The sequence below is a fragment of the Melanotaenia boesemani genome, chromosome 1 (assembly GCF_017639745.1).
Source record: "Melanotaenia boesemani isolate fMelBoe1 chromosome 1, fMelBoe1.pri, whole genome shotgun sequence".
Lineage (NCBI taxonomy): Eukaryota > Metazoa > Chordata > Actinopteri > Atheriniformes > Melanotaeniidae > Melanotaenia > Melanotaenia boesemani.
The window spans coordinates 44,287,197-44,313,859 of record NC_055682.1 but is presented as its reverse complement, the minus strand read 5'-3'; the positions used below and the strand labels follow the sequence as shown (position 1 = coordinate 44,313,859).

At 41.9% G+C, this 26,663-nt stretch overlaps 1 protein-coding gene and 3 long non-coding RNA genes across 4 annotated transcripts; 2 read left to right on the top strand and 2 right to left on the bottom strand.

Annotated features, from left to right (window-relative positions):
- Positions 1 to 967: 967 nt before the first annotated feature.
- LOC121643344 lies at positions 968 to 26,434 on the bottom strand. Its single transcript, XR_006011103.1, has 5 exons — positions 26,331 to 26,434; positions 19,725 to 19,731; positions 17,986 to 17,991; positions 5,676 to 5,681; positions 968 to 978 (listed from the first exon to the last, which is right to left on the bottom strand). It is a non-coding gene; the product is annotated as an uncharacterized LOC121643344 (long non-coding RNA).
- On the bottom strand, positions 9,936 to 12,103 carry LOC121643325 (cytochrome b-c1 complex subunit Rieske, mitochondrial). Its single transcript, XM_041990694.1, has 2 exons — positions 11,855 to 12,103; positions 9,936 to 10,853 (listed from the first exon to the last, which is right to left on the bottom strand). Exons 1-2 carry the CDS (start codon positions 12,063 to 12,065, stop codon positions 10,243 to 10,245), a joined length of 822 nt encoding a protein of 273 aa, XP_041846628.1. The 5' UTR covers positions 12,066 to 12,103; the 3' UTR covers positions 9,936 to 10,242.
- LOC121643350 lies at positions 17,194 to 18,083 on the top strand. The gene is made up of 4 exons (XR_006011105.1): positions 17,194 to 17,378; positions 17,587 to 17,659; positions 17,922 to 17,951; positions 18,036 to 18,083. It is a non-coding gene; the product is annotated as an uncharacterized LOC121643350 (long non-coding RNA).
- LOC121643336 lies at positions 18,877 to 19,382 on the top strand. The gene is made up of 3 exons (XR_006011102.1): positions 18,877 to 19,041; positions 19,119 to 19,215; positions 19,316 to 19,382. It is a non-coding gene; the product is annotated as an uncharacterized LOC121643336 (long non-coding RNA).
- Positions 26,435 to 26,663: the final 229 nt, after the last annotated feature.

Genomic DNA, 26,663 nt, shown 5'->3' with positions numbered 1-26,663 from the left:
AACATCCTGCTGCATTGTACAGGCATCTTGTTGAGTTTTTATATTACAATTCAAAATATTTTATTATAGTTGATGTGTTAAGTATCTGTCTCCACCCTCCCTGTTTTTTCCATGAAATAGAAAAAGGGCCGACTCTCTTCTGGCTGCTGTGCAGGACCAGCTGTTAGATGCTGAACAGCAAAGCGATGCAGCTTCAACATGCTGCAGGTCTTCCAGGAACAGAGCAACGGCTGGACGGGCAGAACTGAAGCCAGCAGAGATCTGTGAGGGAGGGTCTCTGGGTGGACTGGACAGGATGGCAGGAAAAGCCAAAGTGATATGATCATCATATACACACATGTAAATAGTTATTTCTGCTCGACTTTATTCACTATAAAAAATAAATGACTTTGTAAAGAGTCTGAAGTTTTCAGTTTTTGTCAGATGTGGTTTGGCAGCATCTCTGAAATGTTAGCTAATAAAAATATTAAGTAGTTATTAACCATTAATAGCTATGAAATATTAAATAATCCATCTTTACTCACTACAGTTTAAGTCTTTATCCTGGAGTGTGCGTTACATTCCAGTTTATCAACTTTTAAAATGCAGCACAGGATGAAGTTCATCATGTTTAACGAAGGTCCAGCATCAAATACTTGTGGACACTTATAAAAGTCGCTTTGGATAAAAGTGTCTGCTAAATGACAGAAAAGTACACACCTGTAAACATTTCACCACCCTTTACTACATTTTAACCCTCATATTCTGCTAATTTTGTGTGACTGTATCTCCTCATAATTCTAGACCATAAATCAGTCAGAAACAGCCCTCCAGTGATGGATTACTCCTCCACCTTCTACTGATAGATTCCATAAACACACAAAGCTTAAAAGCAGGGGATGAGATGAGTTCGTGAAACTAAACCAGAACAAGGCTGCAGGTCCAGATGGTGTCAGTCCCAGAGTTCTCAAGACCTGCTCAAAACAGCTAAGTCCGATTCTCCAGCACCTGTTCAACACCAGCCTGAGCCAGAGAAGAATCCCGGTGCTGTGGAAAACATCCTGCCTTGTTCCAGTGCCTAAAAAACCACAACCAGCTGAACCAAAAGACTACAGACCAGTCGCCCTGACATCTCACGTCATGAAAGTCCTGGAGAGACTCTTACTGGCTCACCTCAGCAAGCAGGTGAACACCTTTCAGGACCCACTACAGTTTGCATACCGTAATGGGCTTGGGGTTGAAGATGCCATCATATACCTGCTTCAGAGAGCCCACTCTCATCTGGACCAGTCAGGCAGCACTTTGAGGGTCATGTTCTTTGATTTCTCAAGTGCTTTTAATACGATTCAGCCTGCTCTGCTGTGTGAGAAGCTGCAGAAATTCCAGGTGGATCCCTCCACAACCACCTGGATTTACGACTACCTCACAAACAGACCACAGTTTGTGAGACTGAAAGGTTGTGTGTCTGAGATGGTGGTCAGCTGCACTGGAACACCACAAGGGACTGTACTTTCACCATTTCTATTCACGCTGTACACCTCAGACTTCCAGTACAACTCTGAGTTCTGTCATCTGCAGAAATACTCTGATGACTCAGCAGTTGTTGGGTGTATCAGTGATGGACAAGAAGCAGAGTACAGAGAACTGGTCAGTCAGTTTGTGAAATGGTGCGGTGACAATCATCTCATCTTGAATACCAAGAAAACAAAGGAGATGATTGTTGACTTCAGGAGGAACAAGAACACACATAGAAGTGTTTCCATCATGGGAGAGGAGGTGGAGGTGGTGGAGGAATACAAGTACCTTGGAGTTCAGCTGGACAACAGACTTGAGTGGAAAAGCAACACTGAGTACATTTACAAGAAAGGTCAGAGCAGACTCTACTTCTTAAGGAAGCTGAGATCTTTTAACGTCTGCACCAAAATGTTGCAAATGTTCTACAGGTCTGTTGTTGAAAGTGCAATCAGCTTTGCAGCAATCTGCTGGGGCAGCGGCATCAGAACCAGAGACTTGAAAAGAATTAACAAACTGATCAAGAAAGCCGGTTCTGTGCTTGGAGTAACTCTGGAGCCGCTGGAGTTGATCATCAAAAAAAGAATTCTGTACAAGCTGACGAAGATAATGGAAGATCCTTCACACCCTCTACACAACGCCGTGACGAAACAACAGAGTGTGTTCAGTGGGAGGCTTGTTCAAGTCCGATGCAAGACAGAGAGATACAGAAGATCCTTCCTTCCAGCAGCTATCAGGCTGAAGAACAAAGCCCTTAATTAATTAATGTGATTGTTTTACTAAAAAATTACTACTACTACAATATTGAATTTCCCTTTGGGATTAATAAAGTATTTTTCATTTCATTTCATTTCATGAGATCTTTATTTTGCACATAACAAAAAATGAACATTTTCTATGGAACGTTTTCTCTTTAAATGTGTACATCATGTATACATGTATGTTCTGTCTGTGGAACTTCCAGAACATGATGCTTATTATGAAGAGGTGTGTAGTGATTAGCTGGAAGGCAGGAGGTAAAACATCCAGGCTGTTCTCCATCTCCTTCAGTACCTGCAGCAGGTGGTTGTGTCCATCCTCTCCAGTGCAGCTTCAGGCGGCCACAGATGTCTCCCTGGACATACAGAAATTCTCTGTCCACTGCTCATCGGTAAAATTGAGAACAACCTTTTCCCGCTAGTTATCAGCTTTGCTCCGGACCAGCCGGATGGTGAGGAGTTCAATGAGCTGCAGCAACGTCTGAAACAGAACACGAGTTACAATAAATTACTTATTGTAATCTGCTCAACACAGACAGTAGAAAACCGTCTGAAATGTTTACTTATAAGACACGTATATAATCGCTGCATGTTTAATAAGCTAAACTTACATGACGTCTCCTCTGTCTGCGGCGTATCTCCTGCCCCTTGATTATAGGAAGGTTATAGGAACTGCCAAAGTTTCCTACAGTCGGAAAGAGCCTATAGAAACTACTGGGGGTTTACAGGAACTACTGGGGCTTTAAAAGAACTACTTGGGGTTTACAGGAACTACTGGGGGTTATAGAAACTACTTGGGGTTTACAGGAACTACTGGGGGTTATAGAAACTACTTGGGGTTTACAGGAACTACTGGGGGTTATAGAAACTACTTGGGGTTTACAGGAACTACTGGGGGTTATAGAAACTACTTGGGGTTTACAGGAACTAATGGGGGCTAGTCAGGAAATACTGCAGGCGTTAGTGAGGAACTACTGTGGGCTTACAAACACTACTGGGGGTTTACAAGAACGATTGGGGTTTTTTAGGAACTACTGGGGTTTTTCTTAGGAATTAATGGGGGTTAACTACCCCACCGCATGCTGGACCACAGACCCCTCCTCATTCTAGACCACAAACCCCTCCTCATTCTGGACCAAAGACCCCTCCATGTTCTAAACCAGACCCCTCTGAATTTTGGACCATAGAACCATCCTCTATCTGGACCACTGACCCCTCCTCATTCTGGACCACAGTCCCCTCCACATTCTGGACCAGACCGCTCCGCTTTTCTGTACCAAAGATCGCTCCACATTCTGGACCAAAGACCCCTCCACGTTCTGGACCAGATCCCTCCACATTCTGGACAAGAACCCACTGTGTTCTGGACCACAGACTCCTCCGTGTTCTGGACCACAGACCCCTCCGCTTTATGGGCCACGGAACCCTTCGAGTTATGGACCAAAGACCCCCCCGCATTCTAGACCAAAGACCCCTCCATGTTCTTGACCAGGCCCCTCCACATTTTGGCCCAGACCTCTCACCGTTCTAGACCATAGACCTCTCTGCGTACTGGACCACATACCTCTCCACGTTTTTGGCCACAGAACCCTTCACTTCATGGACCAAAGACCCCTCAGTATTCTGGACCATAGACCCCTCTGCATTCTGGACCAGACCCCTCCATGTTCTGGACCACAGACCCCTCCGCGTTCTGGACCACAGACCCCTTTGAATTCTGGACCACAGACCACTCGACGTTCTGAATGAAGGACTCCTCCACGTTCTGGAATACAGACCCCTCCTCATTCTGGACCACAGACCCCTCCGCGTTCTGGACAAAAGACCCCTCTGCATTCTGGACCACAGAACCCTCAACATTCTGGACCACAGACCCCTACACAATCTGGACCACAGACCCCTCCACGTTCTGGACCACTGAAGCCTACACTTCATGGACCAAAGACCCCTACGCATTCTGGACCACAGACCTCTTCACATTCTGGACCACAGACCCCTCCACGTTCTGTACCACAGACCCCTCCACGTTATGTGTCACAAAATCCTTCAAGTTATGGACCACAGACCCCTCCAGGTTCTGGACCAGCCCCCTCCACATTCTGGACCAGACCCCTCTGTGTTCTGGACCACAGACCCCTCCACGTTCTGGACCACAGACCCCTCTGCATTCTGGACCAGAGAACCCTCAACATTCTGGACCACAGACCCCTCCACGTTCTGGACCAGGCCCCTCCACATTCTGAACCAGACCCCTCCATGTTCTGGACCACAAACCCTGCTGCATTCTGGAACACAGACCCCTCCACATTTTGGACCAGACACCTCGGCATTCTTGACCACAAACCCCTTTGAGTTCTGGACCACAGACCAACTAAGTCTATAACTGGTGAAAACAAAATTAAAAATACCAACAGTTTACAAATAACCATAAATGGTACTCTTCTCACTGATCATGATAAAATTGTCAGTACTTTTAATGAGTATTTTATTGCATCTGTACAAGAATTGTCCTCCAAATTTACTGCTCCTCTATTTCTCCCATCAGTATCAGCTGCATCTCAACAATTCTCTTTTTCTGAAATCTCACAAAATGATTTAAATAATATTTTGTGTTCTTTAAATGTTTCCTATGCCTGTGATATAAATAACTTAAACATGACTTTTCTGAAAACTCATGCCAGTACTCTTATACCACTTTTTCACCATTTAGTTAATTTGTGTATTAGGCAATCAGTGTTTCCTGCCATGTGGAAAACAGCCTAGATCACCCCCATTTTTAAGTCTGATGATCCCACAAATGTTTCCAACTATCGTCCAATTGCAATTCTCCCAACTGTCTCTAAGTTACTTGAAAAAACATTATATAATCAATTAATCAATTACCTTGAAAATAATAATCTGCTTAGTGACTGCCAACATGGTTTTCGACCCTCCGGGTCGACCATGTCGGCTTTGCTTCTTGTTACAGAGCAGATACGTGCGTCTCTAAACAAAGATCATGTTACCGGAGTTATATACATAGATTTTCGAAAAGCTTTCGATACAGTTAATCATCAAATTTTGTTACATAAACTTCTTTCTTTTCATTTGTCCTCCTCTGCAATAAACATGTTTACATCATATTTAAGTGACAGATCTCAGACTGTAAAAATTGGCTCAGTAACATCACAGCCACTAAGGTGTTCTATGGGTGTTCCACAGGGCAGCATTTTAGGTCCTTTACTGTTCCTTTTGTACATTAATGATCTTCCTCATGTGCTTAGTTTTTCCAATTCTCTGTTATACGCTGATGATACTGTTATTTTTCTGTCTGGTCCAAACATTGACACCATTAATCACAAACTTAACACAGATATGCAGCATTTGCATGACTGGCTGCAAGATAATCAGATTCTGGACCACAAACCCCTCCACGTTCTGGGCTACAGACCCCTCCGCGCTCCTGACCAAACATCCCCTCCAAGTTTTGGACGACAGACCCCACCACATCCTCTACTGTTCTCTGGTTTTCCCATGTTTCCATCTCTGTGCAGAGGGTAGGCAATACCTACAAATGTCCAACACCATCAGCATCCACCCTGCAGAGAAGAGCTGTGAGAATAATTCCTGACTCGGTTCCAGGATCACACAGACAATTCTTACAACCAGAAAAATTTACTTAGCTGCTTCATTTTCTAAAAGCAGGGATCAGGAACAAAGCAGCTCACTGTCTACTTCCTGAAAATATTCTGTGGTTTTCCAGAGGGGGGTTTATGATCTGAGGGAAGATCACATAGAGGCTGTGGACCAGTTTGAGTGGAGCTCCAGCATTGACCAAGCATGACCCAGTTTAAAACACCTGGTTTTCACCAGGTACAGGGAGGAGGGCTTTAACAACCGGCTGGTCTCACAATGATTTTTCTATTTAATCTGTTCATTTTCTTTTTGTGAACATGGATAACGTAAATATGTAAGTTTGTGGCTGATTGTTAACTGAGAAGTGGAGAGGGGTTAAATGAGCTTCATCCAACTTCTTTTCAGACATGTTGGCTTCATATTATCATTTATTTTTATTTTTGTTCATATCATTATTATTCTTTTTGATTTGACTAATATAATTTATTGTGTTTGTTTTCTTTTGCTTCTTCAAAATAAAGCACAGCATTATTAGCACTGTGATTTTTTTCTGAGGCAGTCATAGGATGATGCTGCGTTGCTTTATGAAGGGCAGAGTCGGACTAAAGTATGACATAAAGGCTGTAAGTTGACTTTTTGTAAATCATTATTTACTGGTGCTGATCAATGCTTTACCCTCATTACTGGAACAGAGGTTCAGCTCTCCTGATGGCATCTCTTAGAGAAATATAGCCACTTTTGGGTTTTGTTTTAGTGGTGACTTCAGATGAGGTCTGAAATAGATGTGAAACAGTAAGTAGGGAATATAAGAGTTTGCTTCTTTCACTGAAAAGTAAAACCTCCCCAGCCATGCTGTGCCAGTGTTGGACGATGCAGCTCTCAAGTTGAGATCCTGGAACCATCAGAGTTGCTGCCGATCACTACAATTCCCTTAGCAGCCTCAGCTTCACCTGCTCCAGCCTTCTCTTTTTAAAAGTAAGCACCTTTTCACAGGCCTTAAAGCTCAGAACAGATCTGTTCTCCTCAGCTGCTGATAACTGAATTGGATCTGTGGGATTAGCTGATCCAGGAGCAGCATCAAGGTACTGATCTGTGGGGGTCATAATGCTAGTTATCGAACAGGCTTTTGTTTTAGTGACAGTTGTGATATTTTTACAAAGGCTTTCCAAATATTCTGTAGCTTTGAGAGGAAAGTGGTTGGAAGATGATAAAATTTGGTAAATATGGATGAAGTGAGCTGGTTCATCTAAATCACGCTGCAAAGTTGTGCCTATTACTTATTTTATTAACGGTGAGATAGGACAAGACAGAAGTACGCCAAAGTCTCTCTGCTCCAGTCTGGAGGCAAGTCCCACGTCGGGAAGCCCTAAACGGATCAAACAGCACTTTTAATGCAATGTAATCTCATTTTAACTAAATGGTATTAATTGAATTGGAGTAAAATGAACCGAAACTAATTTGAAATTAATTGAATTACAAAAGTAATTCAATTAATTTTACCCTGGAACTACTTATTCGGCACGGTGTAAAAAGTAGTTCCAGGGTGATGTTCAGCACAGTGTAAAAAGTAGTTCCAGGGTGATGTTCAGCATGGTGTAAAAAGTAGTTCCAGGGTGGTGTTCAGCATGGTGTAAAAAGTAGTTCCGGGGTGATGTTTGCCGTGGTGTAAAAAGTAGTTCCAGGGTGATATTCAGCATGGTGTAAAAAGTAGTTCCAGGGTGATGTTCAGCATGGTGTAAAAAGTAGTTCCAGGGTGATATTCAGCACGGTGTAAAAAGTAGTTCCAGGGTGATGTTCAGCATGGTGTAAAAAGTAGTTCCAGGGTGATGTTCAGCATCGTGTTAAAGTAGTTCCAGGGTGATGTTCAGCACGGTGTAAAAAGTAGTTCCAGGGTGATGTTCAGCATCGTGTTAAAGTAGTTCCAGGGTGATGTTCAGCATGGTGTAAAAAGTAGTTCCAGGGTGGTGTTCAGCATGGTGTAAAAAGTAGTTCCAGGGTGATGTTCAGCATGGTGTAAAAAGTAGTTCCAGGGTGATGTTCAGCATGGTGTAAAAAGTAGTTCCAGGGTGATGTTCAGCATGGTGTAAAAAGTAGTTCCAGGGTGATATTCAGCACGGTGTAAAAAGTAGTTCCAGGGTGATATTCAGCACGGTGTAAAAAGTAGTTCCAGGGTGATGTTCAGCACGGTGTAAAAAGTAGTTCCAGGGTGATATTCAGCACGGTGTAAAAAGTAGTTCCAGGGTGATATTCAGCACGGTGTAAAAAGTAGTTCCAGGGTGATATTCAGCACGGTGTAAAAAGTAGTTCCAGGGTGATGTTCAGCACGGTGTAAAAAGTAGTTCCAGGGTGATGTTCAGCATCGTGTTAAAGTAGTTCCAGGGTGATGTTCAGCACGGTGTAAAAAGTAGTTCCAGGGCGATGTTCAGCATGGTGTAAAAAGTAGTTCCAGGGTGATGTTCAGCACGGTGTAAAAAGTAGTTCCAGGGTGATGTTCAGCATCGTGTTAAAGTAGTTCCAGGGTGATGTTCAGCATGGTGTAAAAAGTAGTTCCAGGGTGGTGTTCAGCATGGTGTAAAAAGTAGTTCCAGGGTGATGTTCAGCACGGTGTAAAAAGTAGTTCCAGGGCGATGTTCAGCATGGTGTAAAAAGTAGTTCCAGGGTGGTGTTCAGCATGGTGTAAAAAGTAGTTCCAGGGTGGTGTTCAGCATGGTGTAGCATCTCTTCTTCTAACATGTCTGGAAACATCTGGGAAGTGAGGAGACCAGTTGCTGGAGTTTTAGGAGAGGAATGTTGTTCCATTCTGGTCTGATGCAGGATTCTAGCTGCTCTACAGTCCTGGACTTTGGTTGCTGGATTTCTGCTTCCAGATGTTGTGTACTGGTGAAAGGTCTGGACTGCAGGCAGGCCAGTTCAGCAGCTGGACTCTTCTCCTGTGAAGCCATGCTGGAAGTCTTCCTGAGTGGTTTCCAATAGAGAATCATGTCTGCTTTCAATGCAGAAGATCACCAGCATCCAGCCTTGTCCCCAGCACACAGAGATTCCTCCTGATTCTCTGAATCTTCTGATGATATTCTTCACTGTAGATGGAGGATCTTCAAAGTCTTAGGAACATTTTCTGAAATTGTTCCACAATTTTAGATCCAGTTTGTCTCAGGTTGGTGAAGCTCCGTCCATCTTTCCGTCAGAAAGACTCTGCCTCTCTGAAATGCTCTTTTTATACCAGTCATGTTACTGACCTGTTGCCAGGTAACCTGGTTAGTTGTCCAATGCTCCTCCAGGTGTTTCTGGTTTGTACCAGGTACTTTTCCAGCCTTTTGTTGCTCCTGTTCCAACTTTTTCCATCAGATTCACTATCAGCTCATATTTTCATCACGTGGTGAAACGTGTTGGTGATCTTCTACTGGGGACAAAAGATGGCTTCATGGGATTCTTCTGTGAAGTTATTGATCTGGTATTCCTCTACATACCTCATGCGGGTTATTAGATCGTACTAATGCATATTGTAAGTTGGTGTTATGACAATAAATAACTTGTCTTACTCAATACTCATAATTTGCCACATAGTTTAAAATATATTCAAGCAGGTTGTTTTCCATAACAGGAAGAGGACGGCGAGCAAACCCGATCCAGGGGCTGACGGAGGTCTTCCTCTTCCTCACCTGTGAGTTAGCGAGGGTAGGCTACGCCATGTCTCACAGGTGCTTCAGGTGGGAGGACACAAGGAGAAACTCACCATTTCTTTATTGCAAACCTACCAGAAAGCAGTTTTACTCCACAAACGCAGTTACCATGGTAACAACTTCCCTCAGTCTGGTCCGGTCACTCGTAGACGGGGATGTGCTTCTCCAGAAACTGACACAATGCTAAATGTGACTTTATGTAGCGTCTGATCTGCTGCAAACAGGATGTTCATCTAGTCTGAGGAGGGATGCCACGTTTCCATGGAGACCCTGAAGAAAACAGACCTGCTAAACTCATCTGTTCTCGTGTTAATCACAGCGGAGTCTGAAGCAATGACCATTCAGCAGTTCCATTATGTTTTGGGGCAAAGAAAAAGTTCAGACTCCCAGCTTTCAAATAAAATAGAAATCTTTATTGACACACTCCTGAACACGACATTTGATCTTTGATAATCAGATGGATGATAAGTTAAGATAAGCAGGTGTTTTTGTTTCATATTCACATCATATCAACGAGACAAGAACAGAGGATGGCGGTGCTATTCAAATGTTAACTGTAAAAGTCGGGTAAACCAGATGGCAGCTGCTGTTGTCATGTGACTGACAGGAAGTAGAGAGCAACGCTGGCAGACCAGGTGAAGCTTAAATTTATACGTACACGTGGATGTTTATAGCCATCTCTGTCTGGTGAACGCCGTTTACCCCACTATCACTGTGTCATCGTCTGGAAACTCATAGTAGGGGACCTCCAGGTTGAGGGGGGCGGGGCCTTTCCTGATGCGGCCCGAGGCATCGTAGTGCGAGCCGTGACAGGGACAGTAGTAGCCTCCGAAGTCGCCGGCGTTAGCGATGGGCACACAGCCCAGATGCGTACACACTCCGAGGACGATGATCCAGCTGGGCTTGACGGCCCGGTCCTTGTCGTGCTCGGGGTCTCGGAGCTCTGCCAGGTTGACGGCGGCCTCTGTGGCAATCTCCTTTTCGGTGCGATGACGTACAAACAGTGGTTTACCTCGCCACTTGAAGGTCATGTTCTTGCCTTCTGGGATGTCACCCAGCTTGATTTCTATCTTGGACAAAGCCAAGACATCAGCGGAGGCGCTCATGGAGGAAACGAACTGTGTGACCACCGTCTTGGCGGCGTACACGCTCACCACAGCCGTGGCCCCGGTCATCAGGTAGGAGAAGGTTCTCCTGGATTCACTGCTATCCTGGGATGGCTTGTTGGGGTCGAGCACCTCTGGACGCCGGTAGTCAGAGAAGTCTGGTACCCTGATGTCTGTGTGGGCAAATCTGAGCCCAGCAGGGCCTGAAAAACAATATCAGTAAAAACTTAGTAAAGAAGGCTAATAATAATAATTCTTCCTTTACAAAACACCCCCTATTTAATGGGTCAGATATCAATTTGTACTTTTCTTTTGGAGAATAACCTTGGATTACTTTGGAGTTGTACGAGAACAATCCTTCAGTCAGTAGTAGTTTCGCTAGGGATGGAAATAAAACCCATCTTATCATACGCCACCACCACATCACCCAAAACCTTCGACGTTATCAGTTCTGCTTTTATTCTGTCGTTAAGAGGAAAAATAACTTTTACAAGTTATAGATAAATGTTATTTTGGCTTCTGTGTCTGTCAAACATATTTTAGCAACACAGATTTGTTAGAGGGGTTCAAATATTTGTACAAATAACTACTAAACCCTTTATAAACCTTTATATAAGTAGATTTTCTCCATCATCAGTGGCGTTTCATTAATCCTAATAAAAATATACAATCGTGTCATTAAAAAATGCTTTTGTGTGTGTGTGTGCAGATACACTAGTTACCACGGGATTAGCTAATTATATATTATACAGATAACACCTGTACAATAATAAATCTACATAATGACTGTATAGAACCGGGTAGCAGTGGGTATCGGGTCCACATCACTGATACTATTTAAGATTAACGACATATACCTAACGACTCAACGCATGATCACACTTCTTATTAATGTGCACTCACGCACGTAACGGGTGTTATTATAAACTTTGTTACGTTGACCACCAACGCGTAGCCGCTCATTAGCCACCTGGCTAACCGGTGTATAGCTAACAACCTGGAGCAGCCGGCCACTAACTCTAACTAAACCTAAGCTTAACGTCTGGTGGAAATGATCTACCTGTAAAGGAACACCACTTCCATGGATAGGGCCAGCTAAAATCAGTCTGGCAAAAAGTTTCAATGCGGTTTCATACCGCTGTTTAGGACGCGCTAGTCGGCTAAGCTAGCCCAGGCTACGCTGTAAGTCAATGACAGGGCTCACCGTTGATGCTAACTGTTACAGCAGGCCCCGTCTTTGGGCTTTGACCGTTGAGAGATTCGCGGCACAGGAACGGTTTCTTCGGGTTAATCAGCATTTTCTCTCCTTTGACTACAACCCCAGGTATCAGAGCCTTCAGGGGCCCTGCCACAGTGAAAGCTGTAGCCTGCATGTAAGGGGAAAATGCCCCAGACCGGGCAGCTAGCGACATCATCTTCAGCTGCTAGGACGACCTTGTGTGCACGCTACGTCTTGACGTAGAAACAATCACATGGATTACATTACGTAAGACTGACGTAGTCTGAAAAAATATAAAAAAATCAATAATTTAATTTATTTCTTACTTTGTAGCTTTGGCAAATGGTTATAAAAAATTATCTTTTCTCATATATATAATAAACAAAGCAAGCTGCATTATAGATCTTCCCCAACTGTTTGGATTGAACAACTACAACATGAAACAGCATTACTTAACATATTTTAGTATTATTCTGACAATTCCTGCATCTCAGGACGAACAAGAGATGATCTGCTTAATTCCTGAGACTTTAGAGGATTAGTATTTATTTTGTATAGTATTCATCTGTAAAAGTAAGCAACATCTAGCAGTAGTTACCCAGAAAGCAAAAACGGTTCATTCAACATTGATTTCAGATTAAACTGGATTTTTAGTTACATTTGAAAATCCGTCCACATTTTGCTGGGTTTAATGGTGAAAATATGTAACTGAATCAACATTGTATTGTGATTAAAAATGAAGGCGTTTAACCAACACTGTCTCCATATGCTGTACAGCTGGTTTTATAGAAGAGAATTGGTTGGGACTAATTATACATTTATGTAAATTATCCCTCATATGCTGCCAACAAATGACACTGATATGCTAATTTCCTTCTATGTATAATGTTTAGTGAAAAAAAATGTATAGAAGTTGTTGTTGGTGACAAGGAGCAAGATTTTAATATAATTTTTTTTATATTTTCCTTGCTGTCACCAGGAGAAAGTGTAAGTTTTGAAATATAAATTCATTTTATAGTAGATGTTCCTGTAGAATATAATTACTGTCAATCCAGTTGTGTGGAGAAATTCTACAGACATTAAAACAGCAAGTCTGTTTCAGGTCTCCACAAGAATAAGTTGAAATTTATTTATGTTGCATGTTGGGTTCAGTTGGATCTAAAGAGGAAATACACAGCTTTATAAACAAAAATGTCCCCATACTAAACTTTTCAAGTTGTTTATTATTTTATTTAATGTGAAACAACTTTGTTGTTTTATGTTTCAAGAAAGTAGCTAAACCAAAGCTTCTCCCACACAGGTGACCTTGTTCAGATGAAGCTGTTTATTTCACTCTTCTTCTTATTTTTAACATTAATTATTCGCTTACCTGGTTTTGTGCTGCAGCCCAGCAGTCTGAAAGGACTTCTGGCCTAACTCGCTCCAGACAGAAACACTGATCATAACATCAGCTATTAAAGAGAAAATTAAGAAAGCACGTTTCATTTTCTAGATAAATTCTCACTGTTTAAGCCATTTGTTTGTCAAATTTTTCACCGAAAGTTTTGTGAAAAGTTTTAGTAACTTTTACCAGATTGCTTCAAGTCATCAAGCCAACATTTAAAGGGTTAAAATCCTCAAACACCTGGAACTTTTGGTCACTGGAAGGGTATGAAAAGTTTGGTGGTATCAGGTTCTTCCATATTTGGTATGAAAGACCCTGAAAAGTATGACCTGCCTAAGAGTAATTTGGTGGAAGCACTGTGATTGGCTAGAAAAGCCTGGTGGGAGCACTGATACAAAAAAGGATTTATGGAAATGTTGGCCAGCTGAAAAATATGAACATGGAAAGTACGAACATGAAAAGTACGAACATGGAAAGTATGAACATGAAAAGTACGAACATGAAAAGTATGAACATGGAAAGTATGAACATGAAAAGTACGAACATGAAAAGTATGAACATGGAAAGTATGAACATGGAAAGTACGAACATGAAAAGTACGAACATGAAAAGTATGAACATGTACTAACATGGAAAGTACGAACATGAAAAGTACGAACATGGAAAGTATGAACATGAAAAGTATGAACATGGAAAGTATGAACATGAAAAGTATGAACATGGAAAGTACGAACATGGAAAGTACGAACACGAAAAGTACGAACACGAAAAGTACGAACATGAAAAGTACGAACATGGAAAGTACGAACATGGAAAGTACGAACATGGAAAGTATGAACATGTACTAACATGGAAAGTACGAACATGAAAAGTACGAACATGGAAAGTATGAACATGAAGAGTATGAACATGGAAAGTACGAACATGAAAAGTACAAACATGGAAAGTACGAACATGGAAAGTATGAATATGGAAAGTATGAACATGAAAAGTACGAACATGAAAAGTATGAACATAAGTACGAACATGGAAAGTACGAACATGGAAAGTACGAACATGAAAAGTACGAACATGGAAAGTACGAACATGAAAAGTACGAACATGAAAAGTACGAACATGGAAAGTACGAACATGGAAAGTACGAACATGAAAAGTACGAACATGGAAAGTACGAACATGAAAAGTACGAACATGAAAAGTACGAACATGGAAAGTACGAACATGAAAAGTACGAACATGTACTAACATGGAAAGTACGAACATGAAAAGTACGAACATGGAAAGTACGAACATGAAAAGTACGAACATGGAAAGTACGAACATGGAAAGTACGAACATGAAAAGTACAAACATGGAAAGTACGAACATGAAAAGTACGAACATGAAAAGTACGAACATGAAAAGTACGAACATGAAAAGTATGAACATGGAAAGTATGAACATGAAAAGTATGAACATGTACAGCACTCAGTACTTAGTCGGGCTCCTTTTGGCTGAATTCCTGCAGCATGCGGCATGGCATGGAGTCCATCAGTCTGTGGCTCTGCTCAGGTGTTATGAGCCCAGGTTGCTCTGATAGTGGCCTTCATCTCTTCTGTATCGTTGGGTCTGGCGTATCTCATCTTCCTCTTCACAATAGCCCATAGGGGTTCAGGTCAGGCCAGTTTGCTGGCCAGATAAGAACAGGGACACCATGGTACTTAAACCAGGTCCTGGTAGCTTTGGTACTGTGTGAAGGTGCCAAGTCCTGTTGGAAAATGAATTCTGCATCTCTATAAAGTTGGTCAGCGGCAGGAAGCAGGAAGTGCTCTAAAACGTCCTGGTAGACGCTGCGTTGACCGTGGACCTAAGAAAACCCAGAGGACCAACACCAGCAGATGACATGGCACCCAAACCATCACTGCCTGGAAACTTTACTCTCCACCTCAACAACATGGATTCTCTCCTCTTCCTCCAGACTCTGGGACCTTGATTTCCAAAGGACGTGAACATTTCCTTCATCAGAGAACACAACTTTGGACACTCAGCAGCAGTCCAGTCCTTTTCGTCTTTAGTCCAGGTGAGACGCTTCTGTCTCTTGTTCCAGAGTGGCTTGACACCAGGAAAGCGACAGCTGAAACCACGTCTTGATATGTCTGTGCTGGTGGTTCCTGAAGCACCGACTCCAGCTGCAGTCCACTCTTTGTGAATCTCCCCCACATGTTTAAATAAGTTTCGTTCCAAAACCCTCTCCAGGGTGAGGTTATCCCTATTGTATGGGACAAACTTTGTGGCACTGGGAAGTGAATCTGAATTCTTTATATTTGAACATTAATCGTTCAGTTTGAACATGAAAATGTCTGTTTGAGTAATTGCTTAAAAAATTTAATCCAAATGACCGTATTTGATATTGAATCTTTGTTTTTTGAATGTGTATTTTAGTAAAGTTGAAACTTTTGTATTTGAAAAATTTCTTTCTCTAATTAATTTTCATAGTTTACTTTCAGTTTTCTCCATTCAAATTCAGATGTGAAATTCAAACTTTTGTTTCACACATCCGGGACCCGACATGAGGCAAAACTAGTCGATCGCAGATGGAGTAACATCAGTTTTATGCAGTTCTCAACGGCTACCAGCAGAGGGAGGGCGGGGGGAGGGTGGGGGCGGGGAGAGAGAAAAAGAAGTGAAGAAGACGGACAGACGGACATGTCGGGAGATCAGCGACCAAACGCCCAGGTTTGTAAAAATTTAAATTCACAACGATACATGTACGTACTCAAGTTACTTATTTGTGAACAAAAGTGCGCTGATATCATCATCATCATCTTAACTGCCAGACTGATGGTCCATACAGAGTAGAACACACGAGACATAAGCCACTTAGCATGTCGCTGTTTTATTGAGGGTTAACCTGGTTATACTTGTGATCACTCTCTCAACTCAACATCGACTGATTAGAAAGAGATGTTGACCAAATTTGGGCGTATATTAGCTAGAATAAGTGACAAAAGCGGGAGTTTAACTATGAGATGGGACTTGGGGCTTCTTGGGGAGCCGTTCCTTTCAAAGAGACATTCATGTAGCTACCAAATCTGTCAAAGGCCTCTGGCAGGTTGCTTCCTGTGGTCTCTATCAAGGCTTAATGGCTCCCTGCCTGCTTTCCTGCACGAAACTAACAGTAACACTACAGACAAAGTAGGCACAACGTACGTACGATAGTCTCTTGTTTGATATTATGGTTACATTAAAATTAAATGATGGGATTCTCTCTGTGACAGCGCTGCATTAGCCAGTAATTCAAGCAGATCTGTTTAGCTGAGCTCTGTCCCCCTAAATTCAAAGTTGTGCTCTATCTAGAAATTAATGTCATGTTCTGTGTTGAAACAGTTACCTATTTTCACAACTAATCGATCAATGTACATATGGCCCCAAAGATGTGCTTCTCTTCTGTATTCATAGCATAAATTTTCCATATTTTTTCCAGTCAAGGGCCCTCCATCATGATATGTATTTTGGAACACATCCCCATATGATTTATGGTTTTGCCAGGAAGCACATGAAAGATTCCTAAATTTTCAAAGCTAGTGTACTGTGAAACATGTTTTAAATGTAAATATATATATATATAAATAAAAATGTAATGTTTTGCCTCTCCATGTATTCTACTTGGAGAGTGACCTCAGAACTGTCTATTATTGTTTTAACAGGTGGACAATTCTGCAGTTGTAAGGTCAGCAAGACATCTATTAAATTTACTAACAAACTTAACCTCTGGACCTACCAGACCCATAACCTCTGGACCTACCGGGCCCATAACCTCTGCACCTACCTGGCCCATAACCTCTGCACCTACCAATCAGGCTTGGGACGAATATTCTACATTAATACCAGCGAACTACACCCATGATGAGGTATGTAGGGCACCATCCCATGTCGACAATGTAAAAGTTAAGTGGAAGTGGAAAGAATGTTCTCTACATTGCTCCATTACAGGAGGAACTAGACACTCAGCCACTGCCACCAGATTCTAGGTCCTTCTTCAATATGCCAAAGGCCATGTGCCACTCCTGTCATGCCAGCTATCCACTACAAATACTGGCTCTACATGTTGAAAAATGTCAGCCTTCAGAAACGAATGCAATAGAGGTATGTATTTTCATGGTTGAGGTTGGGCTAACACATCATACATTTCTGTAATTGTTTAATACAAACCAAGAAATCTTCCTATTTTTGAAAACTCACCGATCAAGAGCTTCGTCAGGTCCAGCTTTGTTGATGTCATATGAAATAGTTATCTGGTTTTCCATTTTCAAATACTATCTGAGCTCAGAACTGCTGCTTTTTTTACTAGCAGATCAGTGATGATGACTTGGATGCCACACACTATGCCAGAAGCTGAAGACAATCAGTTCGACTCAAAACTTGAGGTGAGGTTTACTACTTTTAAGTATGTTCATGACTGAGAGACCTATATCCAAAACTGGAGGGTGTTATCCAAATCCATTTTAATATATTGCACAAAAGATCACACCTTGTGACAAAACCGTAATGTCCAATTGAAAATATGTTTGGTTGCACTAGTGGAGTGAAGTTTTTCAGGTAAGCCATACACCTTAATGGATTTAAGCAATGAGGAGCTGTCAGAGGTAAATAATAAAACTATCTATCCCTTTGTCACTTATTTTACAGCCTACAGATGGAAATATGGAAACAGCAGAGGTAGCATTGACTACTTTTCTATTTTGAAAGTAACTTTGTGCTAATTTCTCATTTTATGTGTTTTTGTGGGTCCTCCTGTTACAGATCATGTGTCCTATATGTGGTATGACATTTCCTTAAGGCATGATTGACACACATGCGAGTGATAGTGGAGAAAGGTACTGTAATCTCTTTGTATTGTTTTGAAAAATGTTGTCATCATATTAGGAGGCTCCCTCCAAGCATCTAGCTTTTCATCATGAATATGTTTGAAAAACTTGTTTGGTTGTTACCACTGCCACATAACGAAGAAGTAATCCTCAAGTCTCCCTCTTTTCCTTATTTTGAAGTTCATGCTTTAGGGTGAATTTGTTAATGTATTGTTTTGTGTGGTTTTTCATGGTTTTGCTCCACATGTTTAAAAATGTGGGAAATGATCTTCTCTCTGGTGTTCACGGTGAAGTCAGCCTTCCATCGTCCTCAAAACACAAGATTAGCATTTCTTGGTTTGTATGCATGGTTACTGTTTTACTCATTGTAAAGATACCACACATAAGGTTTGTGTGTCAGCATCGCTGGTGAATGAATGTTCGGTGATGGTCGGAGAGGCCGTAGGTGTGGACTGGCAGCCATGTTTCCGTCAGTCTGCCCCAGGACACACACATAGCTTACCTTCACCAGGTATGAGTTAGGAGTGAATGAATAATGGATACACTATGTAAAGTGCTCTGAGTGCCTTGAAAGAAGCACTATATAAATCTAATCCATTATAATTATTATTATTATTATTGTTATTATTTGACATATATGAAAAAAGGTGTGAACCTGACGCTACAATCTGAAACTCTCAGACGTATCATGCGCTATAGTTGCACTTCTTTCTGTTATATTTATTTATCCATCAGCCTGGATGGCGTCTTGCAAACCTTAACTTCTGCCGTGAATACAGAGGAAGAATTCCCTGTCACAGTGTCAAGATCCAACATGGTGGAGCGCAGCCTTGCGCAGTGGAAGCAGCAAAAGGAGGTATTGCCCAGTTTCCAGCTGAAGGTCACATTCATAGGGGAGGCTGGCATTGATACAGGGGCATTACGGAAAGAATTCCTCACAGGTACGTTTACTTAAACCATCTTTAGTAGCAACAGTAATGAAGCTTGTTACACCAATGGTGTTTTAATGTCTTCTAAGATATGGTGGCCGGCTTGAAGCAAAGGTTATTTGAGGGTGACAAGACTGGAAAACCTCCCAAATATTAATTGCTTGATCTGGACCAAGGAAACTTCCAGTATGCTGTAATAACATGCAGTGGTGTCCTCATATTTGATCATGGTGACACAGGGATTTTTCCCCCAGTTTTTTACAGCTGTTTATCCTCTCTCTCTAAGGAGTGCTGGTGAAATTTGGGCAGTAAGTTTGGCTCAAGGTGGACCACCACCCTGCTGCCTGAAAGAGAGGTGTTAGAAATACTTAAGCGATGCAGATGGACAAAATAGTAAAAGAGGATGTTTGTGATTCTCATTGCAATTTCATTATCACTCAGGTAAAAAGTGGATTTTTTTTTACTAATGTAGAATGTTACTGTGCCCTCTTTCTGGCTTTGGGATGGTCTTAACTGAAATATGTGTCTCTCAAAGATTGAGTCAGCTAATGAGGAACGACTCACAGAACTGAAGAAATATTGAGCTGTGGCTACCAGGGTCCTGTTGACATGAAAAAGAGAGACGAAATTATTCGGTAGCCTAATTTCTGTCTCTACAGTATGCTGATTTCATACTTAGTTACATTTTGGTGAACCAGCAAACTCCATATGGATTTTTTTTTTTTCTGTATTTCAGGGCAATCGTACTTCACGCCACCGTCCGTCTGGTGCCGCTTTGTCCCAACTTTGGGATGGGCTCAAACTTTATGGCCTTGTTGACCTGGTCTGCCAAAACCGATCATCTGCCAACCTGTTTGTTCCAGGAATAAACGTGAAGGTGAGTAAGTGTCCTTGAAAATAAATACCGTATTCTAACAATAATATTAAGCCATAAACTACATAAGATTTTATTATTTAACCTGTCATATATATATATATATATATATATATATATATATATACATATATAAAGGTGAAGAGACAGAGTTTGATGCAAATTCTTACAGTGGCTCACAGGACAGGAAAGAAACTGTGTGCAGTTCAAGCCCTCCAGTCACACTGAGGGTGGTGTTCATGTAATATGCTGTCCAACAGTTTCAGCATGTAGCAACACGTCTGTCTGTCCAGCACATGCAAACCTAAGTTTAAACATGTCATGACAGAGGCTATCCGGCTTGGGCAGGCGTGCCATCAGCTGTAGGATTAGATGAAGTCAAACTAACTTTTGCAGATGTTACAAGCATATTGACAACACTATTCATGCCTTTCAGTAGGGTGACGTCATTGCGCGTTTCATTTTACTTCCGCCATTTTGAGTACCAAACACCGGAAGGCAGAGATGGATATTTCTCATTTTAATCGCCGAGAATTAAAAAGATACAATGAAAGAATAGCTGTTATTGGATGCGATCCTTATGGAGTCCCTTCAGAAATTTTCCAACTGCTAACTTCAACTGACAAGCTCCCGGATTTTTCTTTTCACGACATTTACATCTACCTCATACATAACCCATCATCCTACACAGGAGAAAGTCTGAAAGCTTTTAAAAGCACAGATGCTTATCGATATTTCACGGCAGGCTGGGTCATTGACCCGAAAATATGGCATCTCAAAGGCAAGAAGATCTTTTTGCTTAAAGGAAAGGTAAGCCGTGTACTGGTAATCGACTTTATATAAACAAACTAATGTTATGTAGCTGTTAGCTCTGCACAGAAGGAGGCTACGACGATATAAATAATCTACCGAATGATAGATGACTGATGAGCAGTGTAAGAGTGATGTTAAGGTCCTAAATAAATTATTTTAGACTTACAAGTGGTGGGTGAACGAGCATCTAACTCCTTACTGTTGTAAGTAGTGAATGTTTACTGAAGTAGCCTAGTACCTTAAGTTACTTCATGTAACGCTGTACTTGCCACTGGGTAGTTAAAATAATACACTCGTCCTTGATAAGTATTTTTTCATTTATACTTCACTAATAAATTTTATTCTTTCACTTTAGGTGAATCACTCTCAGGCCATAAATGTCAAACCTACACAACCCTGGGTTGTTGATAAAGAGGATGGGACAGTACTAACGGCTCACTGCACCTGTAAAGCTGGACTAGGAGAAGCATGCTCCCATGCAGCTGCACTGACGTATGCACTATTGGCTGCAGTCAGTCTCAAAGATGGACAGTCCAGCACTCAGATGGCCTGTGCCTGGGTCCTCCCAAGCAAAAAATCTAAAATCAATTATGAAGAACTGAGCAAAATATCAATAACCAAAAAGAACCCTTCAAAATCCAACCAACTACCCAGCATTCCTGTCCCTTCAGAAGATGAGTACATGAAGTTCTTCCAGCAGCTTTATAAGTGTGATGTTCAGGATAGTAATCCCAAAGGAACAGCTATTTTGTCTGTGATCGAGGGTCACTCTGACAGATACATACCAAAGACCCTCAAACTGAACTTACCACAACCTCTAACAAGTCTGTTCTCAAATGCAAGTTTACAGGCTGATTTATCATCACTACTAGTAGAGAGTGAAAAGGTCTTTGACGATCTTCAGCTAACAGAGCAACAGTCTTATTCTTTCCCAACTTTCTAATGCACTTTCCAGTTTTCTAATATTGCTAAACTAACTATGATTACCTATGTAGCTTGAGTATTGATCTTTTTTTTAACGCTTTTGGTAAAAGCATCTGATAAATATTAATTTGCTAAATACTGGTATTAAGTATACCTTTTGTACTTTGGTTAACGTCAATATCAACAGATGCATCAACATTAAAAACTGCATTTTACTGAAATAACCTTCAATGTTTAAAACACTTTGCAGTCCTTTCAATAGAAGAGGAAGCTAGAGAGCAGGCAGCCAGCAGGGTGTGGTTTGAGCAGAGAGCAGTCAGTCAGCAAGGTGTGGTTTGAGCAGAGAGCAGGCAGTCAGCAAGGTGTGGTTTGAGCAGAGAGCAGGCAGCCAGCAAGGTGTGGTTTGAGCAGAGAGCAGGCAGTCAGCAAGGTGTGGTTTGAGCAGAGAGCAGGCAGCCAGCAAGGTGTGGTTTGAGCAGAGAGCAGGCAGCCAGCAAGGTGTGGTTTGAGCAGAGAGCAGGCAGCCAGCAAGGTGTGGTTTGAGCAGAGAGCAGGCAGCCAGCAAGGTGTGGTTTGAGCAGAGAGCAGGCAGCCAGCAAGGTGTGGTTTGAGCAGAGAGCAGGCAGCCAGCAGGGTGTGGTTTGAGCAGAGAGCAGGCAGCCAGCAAGGTGTGGTTTGAGCAGAGAGCAGGCAGCCAGCAAGGTGTGGTTTGAGCAGAGAGCAGGCAGCCAGCAAGGTGTGGTTTGAGCAGAGAGCAGGCAGTAACAGCATCAGTCTTCATGAGGCAGGACGGACGGACGGGGCTTTAATCCTTGATTAAAAGGGTTGTTACCTCGATCCTGTCAGGTTTCTACTGAGGCAGTGAGGTAAAGACGGGTTCATATAGAAAGACTACGTAACTAAACAGGATCACCCAGGGTTGGTTTTTGTTAGAAGAAAATAAAGTTCAATAAAGTTAATAGTTTCATAGTTATAATTGTTTTAATAAAGATCGTAGTTTATAGTTATAATAGTTTTCTTCTTAGACTATTGCAGCATATTCTGTGAATCTTACACTACCTGTGACTGTGTGTATATTGTCAGTGGATACATAACAGATTTTTCTCATGAACATGACCGTGCTGAGAAGATAACACAGTTTTATCAAATGGACTGAACAACTATCTTTAGTTCACATTTGGCTCTCTTTCGGTTCACAGCTGGCTGTATACTGTCCACAGTGTCAGGTTTTGTGTTAAAATTAACTCTTTGCAAGTAAATTTGACTCCACCAACATTCTGTTGGTTGCTGATTAAAAGTCTGGGATTATTTTCATCCAACAGTTTTCATTTCATTAATAAGCCAGCTTGCAGTGTAAAACAGTTCGTATTATTCCAGTTCAAACACTTAAGTTTTGCAAGCTCAAAATACCCCCCCCCCCCCCCCTTCCAAAAAAAAAAAAAAATCCTTTATTATATTTTTGCTTTTTCAAGAAGACAGGTACTTCCACGATTAGATAATGTGTACAATTTACAATTAGATAATGTATACATAAGTTCTAATGTACAGGTTTTTTATGTGAACTAGTAAACTTTAACTTGCTATTGTTGGAAGTAGTCGGTCTAATTAATGTGCTACTTCATTTCTCTAGATGGGGGAATCAAAATGAGCCAGCAGCAAGGAAGCATTACATCACAGCGAGATCATCACACAGATCTTCAGGTGACAACAACAGGCCTCATCATCAACCCATCTTTGCCCTGGATTGGTGCTTCACCAGATGGGATTGTTAACTGTGTCTGCCATGGTAGAGGTGTGCTTGAGATAAAATGTCCCTTTGTCCTCAAAGATAGCTCTATTATCAACAGCTGTAAAACCGTCACAAATTTCTGTCTGATGGAAAAGAACAATGTGATTAAACTAAAGGCCGATCACAAATACACGTCACAAATACACGTCACAAGTTCAAGCATATATGCGTATTGTGGGTGTGTAGTATTGTGACTTTGTTGTGTGGAGTCCAACTGAAACATTTATTCAGCACATTCAGTTTGATGAAGTGTTCTTCAGTGGGACATATAGCAGAGTAGAGAAAGTACTACACAGTACCACGCACAGTGGGAAAGTACTACACAGTACCACGCACAGTGGTCTCCCCAGCCTCAGACCAACAGCGCTATTCAGGAAGCTACTGTGGGGAACCGGAGGGAGAACCAGAGGATGTTGTTATCTGCAAATCCAAACAGTGCAGACGACACTTCCACAGGTCCTGCTTGCATAAGACAAGGGTTCCAAAAGTGTGGAGATGTTATGAATGCAGGAAGGTACAGAACAAATGAGACCTTCAGCTGTTATGCATCAGAAATAGTAAAAAAACATTTGAGAATCTTTATTTTTTATTATATTCAGCCCGAGGTTACATTTCCTAATGTTTTCATTCTAATGATTTTATTCTGACTTACTGAACCTACTTTACATGAATTCTAGACTGAGTTGAGGAGAGAAAGAGGAGAGTATAAATGAGGGGAGGAGGGAAGAAGAGAGAGGGAGAGGAGGAGATAAAAGGATGAGGAAGGATGGTGAGAGAGGCAGAGGAGGAAATGAAAGGAGAGGGAAGGTGAGAGGAGAGCTAGAGGAAAAGAAATGAAAGGATGAGGTGGGAAGAGGAGAGGAGTGATAATGTCTTTTTCTTGTTTTAGATTTTGTATGTGTCATGGTATTAAAATCATCATTGACAAACGGCTTCATTTTTCTCTTGTTTCTCTTCTGTGGTAAAATCTTAAAAATGTAAAAATATTGTAAGAATGAAACAAGCATATTGTTAAACAAAATTCAGATTTATTTAAATATGCGTTCTTTGTGGGTTGGGATGATTCATTCTGCACGTCACTCTGGTGGAACAACAGGAGGACAAAGATTACAGAAAACACACTTTCACCATGTTGTCTAGTGGACTGAGTCCATCTGGGGCTGAATAACAAAGTGATGTGGGTATAGTTTCTTGCTAAATAGTGTACTTATTCCTTACAAGTCCTATAACTCTCTCCACATGGATGCGCACTGCTGCCAGTCCCCGCCATGACTCGACTTCCTCTGGGTGAAGCTGTCGTTTTTCTTTGGTAAAGGCAGGTATCTTCAGTCGTGCATTGACGAGTCCCAAAGACTCTGCTACATTAAACCCTCTGTCTGCAAGAACCACGTCCCCAGGGGACCACAGGTCAAGAAACCCACTATGCTCCGTCACATATTTATCACTTGTCCTCCCACCCCAGCCTTTAAACAAAGCTAATGAGCCCTTGCGGTGTTATAGAAATGAAATATTTAACTGTGTTATGATGTTTATATTGTGAATAAGTTTGTGTTCGTGCTCTCATCTCTTTAGGTCTTTCAATGAATATTTCAAAACAGTCAATAATACTGGTGAAATTTTTAAAGTTCTTTCTGTAACACATGGGAAGACTAATTAAAATCTGGTCTCTGCTCGGCCTCCTCACAATGTTACACAGCCTGAAATACACAACATTCAGTGTGGTGATGAAAACCAGACAGCAGTTGATGTTCATACATGAAACAAATAAGCTAGAAAGAAAAGTGGCAGCTTCATCCTCAAACGCATTAATGTCAGTAACAGCTGCTGGAAAGGTGATAGACATGACTTAACTTTAAGAAAAGATGATATAAAAGAGAAAACAATCAATTTACAATAAGAAGGCAGACCGGTTAACTTGTGGACTTTCTCATCTTTGCCTTGGAAACTGTCTTGATTGAAAGATAATGAATTTAATTGACCTTTAATCTTACGGATTTCAGTGTTTAATCTCATAAATTCCTCATTTAATCTTTTAATGTTGACAAGCTGCATTACTACAGGACCCATCTATTTCCAATCCAGCCTCGTCCCTGTCATTCATCTGCTGTGCATCCCCTTCCCCCTGCTGGTCCCTGTTGTCCTCCTCCTGTCTGTCCTCCTCCTGTCTGTCCTCTCCTCGGTCCTCCCGGTCGCTGTTGTCCTCCTCCTGTCTGTCCTCTCCTCGGTCCTCCCGGTCGCTGTTGTCCTCCTCCTGTCTGTCCTCTCCTCGGTCCTCCTGGTCGCTGTTGTCCTCCTCCTGTCTGTCCTCTCCTCGGTCCTCCCGGTCGCTGTTGTCCTCCTCCTGTCTGTCCTCTCCTCGATCCTCTCGGTAGCTGTTGTCCTCCTCCTGTCTGTCCTCTCCTTGATCCTCTCGGTCGCTGTTGTCCTCCTCCTGTCTGTCCTCTCCTCGGTCCTCCCGGTCGCTGTTGTCCTCCTCCTGTCTGTCCTCTCCTCGGTCCTCCTAGTCGCTGTTGTTCTCCTCCTGTCTGTCCTCCTCCTGTCTGTCCTCTCCTCGGTCCTCTTCTGCTTGTTGGGAGAACTTAGATGGGGACATATTGTTGGGACATAGTCTGGACTTAGTGGGTTCTGGCTTTCTGCTCCTGATGAGACAGAGGTTTCAGTTAATATTACTCGACCTGTTTTCCAGGCAGCTACAACCAAGTAACCAGATGAATGAAATATCTTAAGTTGATCTAAGCACAATAAACTATCAACATTGACCTTCCACCCGAAGTTAACAGAAGCTGAAAACTGTAAATGCTGCTAGTGCACAGAAGTGGCCATAAATAAAACAACAGGGAAACGATTAAAATATCCGCTGCTGTTTTACCGATCGTCAGTTATTATTAAGACAGCACAGACTGCAGAGGAGCGTCCTTTAGCAGCTTAGCTTGTTGTGGTGTAAGCTAACTTTTGTTGCTGTAGACCGATATGTAAGCTAAGCTAACAACTGCTATCTCTGTGGAAAGATCTTCATATGAAATGCTAATCAAATGCATTTGTTGCACAAAGGGTCTAATTGGATTTAATCTAATCACTTACTTCTCTAAAAAGTTTGTTTATCAAACCCCGCTAGCTAAAGCTAGCTCTCCTAGCTAGCATTGAAACTCACCTGATATGAAATGTACACTGCACAGACGGCTACTTGCAGTCGGCGTCCAGTTAACCCTCCTGATCGCTGAAAGCCATCTCTGA